This window comes from Pleurodeles waltl, chromosome 3_1 (assembly GCF_031143425.1).
Source record: "Pleurodeles waltl isolate 20211129_DDA chromosome 3_1, aPleWal1.hap1.20221129, whole genome shotgun sequence".
Classification (NCBI taxonomy): Eukaryota; Metazoa; Chordata; class Amphibia; order Caudata; family Salamandridae; genus Pleurodeles; species Pleurodeles waltl.
The window spans coordinates 1,994,888,790-1,994,901,697 of NC_090440.1; the positions used below are offsets into that span (position 1 = coordinate 1,994,888,790).

A 12,908-nucleotide genomic window follows, 5' to 3' on the forward strand; every position below is an offset into this window, starting at 1 on the left:
ACCCCGAGACACCGTTTCAGAGCAATCTCGGCACCGAGAGAGTGGCACCGAACCAAGTCGGCCCCGAGAAATCTGTACGCCGAAAAGCAAAAAAGTGTTGTCGGAACCGAAAAAGGCAGCCGAAAAGGTTTTGATACCGAAACATCCGGTCTCGGAACCGAGAAAAGTTCCTACACAGAAGAACAAGGCCTGTCCTCACAGATGCAAACACATAGATTTGGACAGGAACTGGAGACAATGGAGCCAGACTACACCCAAAGAAGGCTCCACATCCCAAAAGAAACAGGGAAGATCAGCACTCTCCCTCCGATTCGAATGAAACACAAACTTGTCTTCCAAGAGAAAGACAAGCAGCCACAGGCAACGGTGGCTAAACAAGTAACCCCGCCACCGTCTCCACAACGCTCTCCGCAACCATCACCAATAGCCACTCCACCAATGATGCAATCCCCAACTCATACAGGGATGAGTCAGGATGATCCAGACGCATGGGACCTTTATGATGCACCAGTGTCAGATAACAGTCCTGACTGTTATCCAGCTAGACCGTCACCACCAGAAGATAGTAGAGCCTACGCACAGGTGGTGTCAAGGGCAGCGGCGTTTCACAATGTCAGCCTGCATGCAGAGCCAATTGAAGACGACTTTCTATTTAATACACTGTCGTCCACACCCAGCCAGTACCAGAGTCTCCCCATGCTACCTGGGATGCTAAAACACTCCAAACAAGTGTTTGAGGAGCCTGTAAAAGGAAGGGCCATTACTCCAAGAGTGGAGAAAAAATATAAACCGCCACCAACAGACCCCGTGTACATCACACAACAGTTAACACCGGACTCAGTGATAGTAGGGGCAGCTCGCAAGAGGGCGAACTCACACACTTCAGGAGACGCACCACCTCCAGACAAAGAGAGTCGTAAATTCAACGCAGCAGGGAAAAGGATGGCGGCACAGGCAGCAAACCAGTGGCGTATTGCCAACTCACAGGCTTTGTTGGCCAGATACGATAGGGCTCATTGGGATGAAATGCAACACTTTATAGAACATTTGCCCAAGGAGTTCCAAAAGAGAGCACAGCAAGTGGTGGAAGAAGGACAAAGTATCTCAAACAATCAGATACGGTCAGCAATGGATGCAGCAGACACAGCTGCTAGAACTGTAAACACAGCAGTGACAATAAGGAGACATGCATGGCTGCGTACATCAGGATTCAAGCCGGAAATACAACAAGCCGTGCTGAATATGCCATTTAACGGACAGCAGTTGTTTGGGCCGGAGGTGGACACTGCCATCGAAAAACTTAAAAAGGACACTGATAGGGCCATAGCCATGGGCGCACTCTACTCCCCACAGAGCAGAGGCACATTTCGTAAAACACAGTTTCGAGGGGGGTTTCGAGGACAAAGCACGGAACCCACAACCTCATAAAATAGGCCCACTTATCAGAGCCAATATCAGCGGGGAAGTTTTCGGGGACAATAGAGAGGGGGACAATTCCAAAAAAGTAGAAGGAAGTTCCAAAGTCCCAAAACTCCACAAAACAAGCAGTGACTTAGACGTCACAATTCCCCAACACATAACACCTGTGGGGGGGAGGCTAACCAAGTTCTACAAACAATGGGAGGAAATAACAACAGATACTTGGGTCCTAGCAATTATCCAGCATGGGTATTGCATAGAATTTCTCAAATTCCCTCCAAATGTCCCACCGAAAACACACAATATGTCAAAACAACACATGGATCTTCTGCAACTGGAGGTCCAAGCGTTGTTACAAAAAGAAGCAATAGAATTAGTACCAATTCATCAGAAAGGAACAGGAGTTTACTCTCTGTACTTTCTCATACCCAAAAAGGACAAAACTCTAAGACCTATATTAGATCTCAGAACGTTAAATACTTACATCAAATCAGATCACTTTCACATGGTGACATTACAGGATGTGATCCCATTGCTCAAACAACAAGACTACATGACAACACTAGACCTAAAGGATGCATACTTCCATATACCGATACATCCTTCGCACAGAAAGTACCTAAGGTTTGTATTCCAAGGGGTACATTACCAATTCAAAGTGTTGCCATTCGGGATAACAACTGCGCCAAGAGTTTTTACAAAATGCCTGGCAGTAGTAGCTGTGCATATCAGAAGACAGCAAATACACGTGTTCCCGTACCTAGACGATTGGTTAATCAAAACCAACACGCAAGAACGATGTTCACAACACACAAACTATGTCATCAAAACCCTCCACAAACTAGGTTTCTCACTCAACTACACAAAGTCACACCTTCAGCTGTGTCAAACACAGCAATACTTAGGGGCAACAATCAACACAACAAAAGGGGTTGCCACTCCAAGTCCACAAAGGGTACAAGCATTTCACAATGTAATACAGGCCATGTATCCAAAACAAAAAATACAGGTCAAGATGGTGATGAAACTACTAGGCATGATGTCCTCATGCATAGCCATTGTCCCAAACGCCAGATTGCACATGCGGCCCTTACAACAGTGCCTAGCATCACAATGGTCACAGACACAGGGTCAAATTCTAGATCTAGTGTTGATAGACCGCCAAACATACACCTCGCTTCTATGGTGGAACAATATAAATTTAAACCAAGGGCAGCCTTTCCAAGACCCAGTGCCTCAATACGTAATAACTACAGATGCCTCCATGATAGGGTGGGGAGCACACCTCAATCAACACAGCATCCAGGGACAATTGGACACTCAGCAAAGACATTTTCACATAAATCACTTAGAACTACTGGCAGTATTTCTACAGTTGAAAGCTTTTCAACCCATAATAAGCCACAAACACATCCTTGTCAAAACAGACAACATGACAACAATGTATTATCTCAATAAACAGGGAGGAACACACTCAACACAGTTGTGTCTCCTGGCACAGAGAATATGGCATTGGGCGATTCACAACCACATTCGCCTAATAGCACAGTTTATTCCAGGGATTCAGAATCAGTTAGCAGACAATCTCTCTCGGGATCACCAACAGATCCACGAACTGGAGATTCACCCCCAAATACTAAACACTTACTTCCAAAGATGGGGAACACCACAAATAGACCTATTTGAAACAAAAGAAAACGCAAAATGCCATAACTTTGCATCCAGATACCCACAGGATCAGTCTCAGGGCAATGCGTTATGGATGAGTTGGTCAGGGATATTTGCATACGCTTTTCCCCCTCTCCCACTCCTTCCATATCTGGTAAACAAATTGAGTCAAAACAAACTCAAACTCATACTAATAGCACCAACTTGGGCAAGACAACCTTGGTACACAACACAAACTACCAAACAAACCAGATCTGTTAACTCAACACAAACAACAGATCAGACACCCAAATCCAGCATCGCTGAATCTAGCAATTTGGATCCTGAAATCTTAGAATTCGGACACTTAGACCTTACACAGGAATGTATGTAGGTCATAAAACAAGCTAGGAAACCAACCACTAGACATTGCTATGCAAATAAGTGGAAAAGATTTGTTTATTATTGCCATAATAATCAAATCCAACCATTACACGCATCTGCTAAAGACATTGTAAGCTACTTACTATATTTGCAAAAGTCAAAGCTAGCTTTTTCATCCATTAAAATACATCTTACCGCAATTTCAGCTTATCTGCAAATTACGAACTCAACTTCATTATTTAGGATACCAGTCATAAAAGCGTTTATGGAAGGATTAAAGAGAATTATACCACCAAGAACACCACCAGTTCCTTCGTGGAACCTCAACATTGTCTTAACTCGACTTATGGGTCCACCTTTCGAACCTATGCACTCATGTGAAATGCAATACTTAACATGGAAAGTTGCATTTCTAATTGCTATCACATCTCTAAGAAGAGTAAGTGAGATACAAGCATTTACCATACAAGAACCATTTATTCAGGTACACAAGCATAAAGTAGTCTTACGTACAAATCCTAAATTCTTACCAAAAGTCATATCACCGTTCCACTTGAATCAAACAGTAGAACTACCAGTGTTCTTCCCAGAGCCAGATTCCGTAGCTGAAAGAGCACTACATACATTAGACATCAAAATAGCGTTAATGTACTACATTGACAGAACAAAACAAATTCGGAAAACAAAACAATTATTTGTTGCTTTCCAAAAACCTCATACAGGAAATCCAATTTCAAAACAAGGCATTGCTAGATGGATAGTTAAGTGCATTCAAACTTGCTATCTCAAAGCAAAAAGAGAACTGCCTATTACACCAAAGGCACACTCGACTAGAAAGAAAGGTGCTACCATGGCCTTTCTAGGAAATATTCCAATGACTGAAATATGTAAGGCAGCCACATGGTCTACGCCTCATATGTTTACCAAACACTACTGCGTGGATGTGCTAACAGCACAACAGGCCACAGTAGGCCAGGCAGTACTACGAACATTGTTTCAAACAACTTCAACTCCTACAGGCTGAACCACCGCTTTTGGGGAGATAACTGCTTACTAGTCGATGCAAAGCATGTGTATCTGCAGCTACACATGCCATCGAACGGAAAATGTCACTTACCCAGTGTACATCTGTTCGTGGCATGAGTCGCTGCAGATTCACATGTGCCCACCCGCCTCCCCGGGAGCCTGTAGCCGTTTCGAAGTTAATCTTAAACATTTGTAAATTTGTAAATATATCACTTTAAACTACATTATGTACATACATAATCACTCCATTGCATGGGCACTATTACTATAATACACAACTCCTACCTCACCCTCTGCGGGGAAAACAATCTAAGATGGAGTCGACGCCCATGCGCAATGGAGCCGAAATGGGAGGAGTCCCTCGATCTCGTGACTCGAAAGGACTTCTTCGAAGAAAAACAACTTGTAACACTCCGAGCCCAACACTAGATGGCGGGATGTGCAAAGCATGTGAATCTGCAGCAACTCATGCCACGAACAGATGTACACTGGGTTAGTGACAGTTTCCATATATATATATATATATATATATATATATATATATATATATATACATTTAACAGTAAGTAATATATTCATTTAACAGGCCTAAAGCATATGTATATTTTTCAAGATAAAATAGTTATTATACACATTTGTACAAAGAAATACAGATATCTAGATTGATACATATAATCAAATTATAAATGTTTAGATGCACAGGAATATGCAGTCCTTTACTGTTTGAGTATGGTGGTTATGTAGGAAAAGAGCCAACTATTAAGTAGTCTTCTGAAGATGTTAGTTGTCCATGCATTTTGGCCGCTTGAACAGAGAAAGATGTACCACTTATTGTAATTTTCTTGTATGGTGGGGTTTTGAGGCGGTGTGCTAATCTTGAGCGGAGGTTTCTTTGTTGAATGTATTTGGTGATTTTATTCCGGATGAAAAGCGGTCCTATTCCATATATTGCTTTGTGGGTGATACAATCATCTTGAAGGTGGATTGTCTGGAAACTGGTAACCAGTGTTGGACCCTCAAGGCAGGGAAGATGTGAGCTTGTGACTTTACATGTAGGAGTAGTCTGGCAGCTGAGTTCTGAATGCGTTGTAGTTTTTTTTTTTTTTTTACAGTAGATAGAGATGATCTATGGTAAAGCCCAATGCTGTAATCCAGTTTAGACAGTACAAGAGAGATTGTAGCCTGGACCCTGTGTGGAAATCCGAGGTAGGGGAAGATGCGTTGCAGAGTTTTCATGGTGATAAAGCTTGATTTTGCTAATTTGTCCACCTGGGCATTCATTGTTAACTTGGAGTCCATGGTAATTCCAAGGTTTCTCACTTCCTTAGATACTTTAGGAGGTGGTCCAAGATCATCAGTCCAGGTGCAGAGCAGCACATAATCTTTCCATTAGCCACATGTGAGTCTTTCCATTTTGGAAGCATTCAGTTCGAGATGGCTCCATGTCATCCACTGATCAATGGCTCTGAGGCAACTGAAGATTTGTGAGTTTCCAATGTCTTTGGGGCATTTTAGTTTAAGGAGCATTTATGTGTCACGCGCATAGTTGTAACATATTATCTGAAATTCATTGATCATTGCCGGTAATTACTTCATGAGGATGTTGAAAAGCATGTTTGAGATGATTCAGCCTTGAGGGACCCGCTGCTTTTGTAAAGCAGGATTTAGCTGGGAAGGGGGAGTATGGTTGATATTTGCTCTGTTTTGAAGGTAGGATGTGATCCAGTCGAGGGCAGGCACCTCTGTCGGCTTCATAGAGTCTTTGTATTAGTGTGTAATGATCACCTGTGTCAAAAGAAGCTGAGAGGTCCAAGAGAAGTAGCGCAGCAATTCCATTGCACTATACTGTGTTTTTAAGATGATCCCAGACGGTGATGAGGGCAGATTCAGTGCCTCTTCCTGGGTGGAATCTAGTTAGTTAGTCTGAAAGTATGGAGTTGTTTTCAGTGAATTGTAGCATATAGGTTATTGCTGCTCTTTCTATCAGTCTGCCCAGGAAAGGTCTATTTGTTATTGGTCTGTAGTTGGGGGTCATGTGGGTCCAGGTTTGTTTTCTTTAATCATGGGCTTATGAATGCCTTTTTAAAGTCTTCAGTTTTGTGATCTTGATTATTCTTCTGGTCCAGTGAATGAAAATGAAACACTGCTTCAATTCCTATGAAAGCTTGTCCTTCCAGTTTCCTAGAGTAAACATGTCCAATTAAAGGGTGGTCCAGGCAATGACCATTGAAGCTTTTGGGGACTTTATGAGGAGGTGCGAACTTGACATACTTGCTGTTTTACTTCCCTGGTCAAATATTTCTGTCACCTTATTAAACATAGTGTTCACTTAAACAGCAGCCTACTCCGTGAGAGCACTAGCATAGGTCACCCACTGCAGTATTTTGTATGTGTACTCAATATAATGTCTTTTGGCACTTCCTCAGGAGATTCAGAAAAACGGGAGGAGGCTGAACGTAAACATCAGGCGCTATCCATGGAGGCCGGGGGAAGCAATGACTTTGCCACGCTTTTTAATATCTTTCAACAGTGCCGCATGAGGTATGTGAATGAAGTGCTTGACAGATGAGATTACCAGAATCCAAAGCATTGTTATATTTCAAAGCTTCCAATTTATTTGAGAACCCTTCATATACTACATGGCAAGGTGTTCTATTGAAGCACAAATGAGAAATAAAGCAGACCTTTATCCTACTAAAATTGGGCCATTGTGCATATCCACACTGTTTGAACAATAAAACAGACATAGGAAAAGTACAAAGTAATGATGGATAGGTTTGATATATGTGGGTGTGCCTCTGCCCAAACCATATTCTCCTCAACAGTGGCTTTGTGTCCTGTCTGTGCGCGTACAAAAAGGCCATATTACCTGTGCCGTATCCTTGCATTCAGGTTGTCCAAACCTTCCACTGTTTTGAATTGCCACTTTTCTGGAAGAGTAGTGAAGGGAGGTGTGTTTATCTCTGTGGTGTGCTAGTAGGCACCCTGTTTATCCATGCTGGTGAATGGCCATTTGTTTATGTTGCAGTAAGGTTTGGAGTAGCAGTGGTGGACATGTATGGGCCTATCTTTAAATTGGAATGGAGGCATGAACCACACAGTGAAAATCATCATTGCAACAAAATCTAACCACTTCCTTTTCCTTTGTTGTTGACCAATTCCTACCTCTTGACTAAAGATCCCAAAACATTTCTACCCCTCATTTTAACAGCAAGGTGGCCCATTAAGATTAGAGTACACTCAGATTTCTGCTCTATTTGCAAGGGTCCGTGGTGGAGGTGGAGTTCTCACCTTTCTTCTTCTTTGTTGTTCCTGTTTGCTTATATTTCCTTTTATCCTCTCCTTAGCCTACATTTCATCCAAAGAACTGTTCACCATGCATCTACAGGTACAGGGTGAAAGATAGAAAGGTAAAAAGAATAGCAGCAGCCCTTCCATATGTATATAAGGTGTTTTCCTTGGGGTGACATTCAAGTTATCCTCATTTCACTATTCTATCAAAGCTCCAATCCATCCTGCCTGCCCTGAATAAAGTTACGTCTGCAACTGCTGTCTGCCCTGCCACATGAACCCTTATCGAAACAGTCCTCTGTCTCAGTTCTTGGGTCAGTGTGTGTCAGCCACTAATAACTCCTATCTTTTCCTGTGCCTCAGAGTGTTACCCCTCAATGTGTGCTGAAATATAACTGGCCAATTTCAGTGTTTCTGAAACCCAGATTTATACATACAAAGAGACACATTCACCCTTAACCCCTCAGCAAATCAAGTGCTCATAGTAATGAATTTCATACATAACCTTATCCAGAAGTAATAGAAAACAAAGAAAACTTTCACATATGAGTTACAGGTCGCGTTTGCAAAATTGTTGCATCTGTGACAGCTGATAATTTAACTTCACTCTTGGAGTCCTTTCACTATGGATTGCAGTATCTCATTGAAATGAAGGGGAGTATTATTTTGATAACAAGCTTACAGACAAGGAGACAAGACCCTGCGGAAGAGCCAAAGGAAGTACACAGGGAAGATGTTACTAGCTAAAAGGAAGGCGTATTACATCAATATACATCATAAAATAAGGAAATGGATACATTATGCACCCCAAGTTTATTTTTCATAGTCTACAAAGAACACAGAAAGAAACAAGTTCCATTGTAACAAAAAGGAGCTTTAAGGAATCCCATAGTTGTCACAGATTCCTACCCACGATATTACTGTAACATATGTCTGGCTTTACATGTGACCCTATAACACAAACCTATCCAAAATGGAGGAGAGTGCTATAAAAGACTTAACAATAAAACATTGTGTTTGTGTATGTGTGTGTGTGTTATTTCAAGTAAATATAATTAATGCCCTTAGGAAACTACAACACATGGGCCCTCATCATGCACAGTTTTCTCATCAATATTTTTACTGCAAATGTTACAGTGATATTGTCAATGATGTCATAGTTGATGTAATTAGTGATGTAATATCTGGGGTAATTAGTAGTGCATGGCAGGGTGCGAGTTATAGTTACCTTAGGGCACGAGTTATAGTTACTTGAAATAACTAACTATAACAGCTTGATTTCTATGGTTTTGGGCATGTAAAATCTGAGCCTTACTGTAACGTCCCTGTAACCTTTGGGTTTTTTTCAGTCACTTTCTAGTGTTTTTTCCGTTAAGTAAGAGCCCATTGCAGTCGCAATGCACAGTGGAGGGCGGGGGGGGGGCAGACGGGGTGTTGGATGCCAGGTCTGGCTTGGCATTGTGCTGCCCCTCACCCAAGATTGCTGCTCCTGCCCCCTCCTCCTTGCCATCCATTGTCCAAGTCCAGGCCTCTACTCCCTCATTACAGACCTATGTGGCCGTTGTTCTACCACTGCCCTAAACAGTTAGCTTGCTGCCACATCCACTGCCTCCCTACCCTCTGTTGTCAGAGTCCATGCACCAGCCCCCTCCCTTCTGCTCTTCATGGACTGTTAAGCTCAACTTTCCCTCTTGTCTGTCCAGTATGGTTAGCTTGTTGCCCTTGCCTCTTTCCCCTCCTCTCTCTGTTGTCCATGTGCGATGCCTTGTCTCCTCCTTTTTCCTTCCATGGTCTGTTGTGCTGCACTGCTGACCTGTTTGCCTTGTGTGGTGTATTGTGCTGCTGCAACCCCTGGTGCTTGCCCTGTAAGATCAGTTTGGTGCCCTTGTCCATCTCCCTCCTGCCCTTTATCTGACTCCATGTCCCTACCCCATTCCTCCTGTCCTCCATCATCCAATGTACCATTCTTGCCAACACTTTGAACTTGATAAGAGAGTGATTTTGCAAAAGAAAATCTGGGGAACTGATTTTCCCCATTAACTTACATCAAAAAGACGATATTTGTGGCAGGAGACAGATACAATACAGCGTTTTTGGGCTTAAAAGCATCTGGAGTCTCCTGCCTGAATTGGGTCTGTTAGCATGTATGGTTGCACTGCCAGTGCCTCTACCTTCTGCCGTCAGTGAGCTGTTATATTGAAACAGCCTCTCTTGTCTGTCCTGCATGATTGGTTTGCTTCCCTGCCCCCTTTTACACTTCCCTCCATGGTCCATTGAGCTGCCACAGCCCCTCGCCACTGCCCAGCTTGGTCAAAATGTTGTCTCTGCACCCTCCTCCATGCCTTCAATTATCTGAGTCTGTGCCCCTGACCTCTGTCTCCCCACTGTATTTGATTGAACAACTAGATAGCTAACATTCAATATTTATTACAAAATAGTGGCACACCTGACTTCATCTTGAGGTAACCACAACTGTAATACCTAAAGCATTTCCTTTAGGAATTATAAAAATAGGAGGGTCTTATTGCCATAGAAATGATGGTTAGTGCTGTAAAAAACAAAAATGAGGACATATTTTCTGAGTTCTCAAATAGCAACAAATCACTTTTATTTTATTTTCTATCTTTAGGTCTTTTTATCCAGTTCATCACTTGATTATTTGTTATACTTAGGGGACAGGATGTGGCATTACAGCCAGAGCTGCAGACTTTGCAACTGGGGAGCTAGGTTTGAGTTTCAGCGTCAGCTCAACATCCTGTGATTTTGTGAAATTCACTTAATCTCCCATCCCCATGCCATCCCCTATTAATGTGTCCTTGTGTAATATACCTGATGCTCATTTAAAGCACTCCAATACCTTTGGGGCAAGACTGCTCCATATAAAGCTGCAAAGAAATCACAACCATTTAGTGTTTTGCACAGGTGTGTCATTGGGCTGTAATTGGGCTACATTTGGGTGATATTTGTGCTACATTTGGGCTCTTGTTTTCTCTGGTGGCCATCTTGGGAGACTTATTTGTTATGAAGCTCCCCAATGTCCTCATTTACTATAATATCTTCAGTAGAAAATGCTTTCAATTTTCCACTCTGATTCAGTCAAGAAGGTGCCACACTTTTGACATAAAGTCAGAAAGGTACCACTCTAGTTGCACATTAGAACACTGTAAAGAAACTGCTGATCACTAGGGAGTTAACTGGTAGTCTGCTGCTAGAATTAAATGTGATTGTTTCTGTATGCATGTCAGAATGTTTTAATGAAATAAAAGAAAATATTTGAGAACTCACTTAAAACTTGTCCTAATTTTATTTTCTACTGCACTAACCATAATTTCTATGACGAAATGAACCCCTTCATTTTGCCTCTTCATAAATCAAATGTTTTAAGTTTTACCAGACTGATTCAATCAAGGTGGCTTTGGGTGTGCTATATTTATGTGCAAAACACACAAAAAATGTGGATTTCAGGGGCTAAAAATGCAGCGGTCCAGGTTGGGCACTGATAGCCCTAAACACAGTTCAACATAATCCTTGAGACACTAGGAAAACCGTGATCAAGGCTACAGCCGAAACGTGTTGGACGAGGAGATGCACGCTGGAATAAAACTGTTTTGCATTTTGATATTGGAGTGTCCGGGTCTTCCTAGTATTTCAAGGATTATGTTGAACTAAAATGTATATATTCACTGAAAAAACAAAGTTTACAGGGACATCATAGTTAGGAATTAGAATTTTAAAAAACATAGAAATTCATAGAATTTCTATGGTTTTGTATGTTTAAAATGTGAACTTGACTGTAACGTCCCTTTAACCTTTGTTTTTTTAAGTGCATTTTCTATGCTTTTTTAAATTCTGTTTCCTAACTATAACGCCCCGGTAAGTGAATTTCTGTGTTTTTTATTTTTTAACATAAGTAATTTTAATTACTATTGCGGACCTGGACACAGGGCCTGCGGCCAACCCCTATAACCACTCAACCCCATGCTGTGCGCGGCCTCGCCGCGTGGCCTTACTCCCTTAGGCCGACCTCGGCAATGCCCCTGGGACCTGGCCCACCCTGGGGCTTTAGTTAAGCAAGTGCGGGAGCCCACACTTGTTTTTTTTTTTTAACATTTTCAGCAGATTCTCTAATCCGCCGCAGCTCCTGCTGAAAATACAACTTTTTTTTGCTCTGGTACACCAGTACAAGAACTAAGATGTCAGGGTGTCCCAACTCTGGCCCCTTCTGGCAGCCAGTCAGATCTCTACACAATATCGGGAAGGTTTGCAAAGTCTTACCGTCCCAATACACAGATTTATTTTTTCTTTAATTACTAAAAAAAAACTACTGAATGGACTTAAACCAAATAACAAAAATGACACTTTCTAGCCCAAGAGCTACCTTTCTACCAAATTTGGTGTAGTTCTGTCCAGTGGTTCGGGTGCCATCGCTGTTCAAAATCCCATAGGAAAAATGAGTAGGGAAAAAGCATTTTGGCCCCCCTCCATTTTTCTCAGCGCCCGCTTGACATATTCACCCCAAGACTTTCCAGACAGCAGCTCACATGAGTGTCGAATTTTTTGGGAACATTTAGTGAAGATTCGTCAACTGATGCCAAAGATCTCGGCAAGTAAAACAAACAAAAAAATATTTTTCTATAGAAACTAGGTCCTAACTATAACTAGCTAGTAGCGACCACTTGGGGGGGGGGGGTGTATATATATATATATATATATATAGATATATATATCTTCACCGGTGAGTAGTAATTATAGCTAGGACCATTTTCCATAGAAATAGCATTTTTTGACTTTCCTAAATCTTTGGCACAGTTTTGACGAAACTTCACAAAAGTTTCAAAACAAAAAGTGGCCCAGTGATTCTTCTTGCACACAGGAAGTTTCAGGGTGATCCGTCAAGCAGCGGCTGAGAAAAAGGGGGTCAAAAGAAAGTTACGTTTTCCATGTTAATTCCCACAGGACCTGCCAACATATTTACAGTCCAAACCACTGGACGGAATTAGACCAAATTTGGCAGAAACTAGCTGCTGGTACGCAGATTGTGCTTTTTGTTACTTGGTGTAAATCCATTCCATAGTTTAGGAGATATTTAAAACCAGAGGAGCGCAGCCATGCATGTCTTCTAATTGTGATGGCAGTGTTTA

The 12,908-nt window shown here is 42.0% G+C and overlaps 1 protein-coding gene across 3 annotated transcripts in view; it reads left to right on the plus strand.

The window, feature by feature from the left end:
* The window catches only part of DHX40 (DEAH-box helicase 40), a 266,557-nt gene that overhangs the window by 161,622 nt on the left and 92,027 nt on the right, over window positions 1-12,908 (plus strand). For all 3 annotated transcript variants that reach the window (XM_069226422.1, XM_069226423.1, XM_069226424.1), the window contains one exon: window positions 6,903-7,017. In XM_069226422.1, coding sequence (XP_069082523.1) covers window positions 6,903-7,017 — 115 coding nt within the window. The remainder of the gene's footprint in view (window positions 1-6,902; window positions 7,018-12,908) is intronic.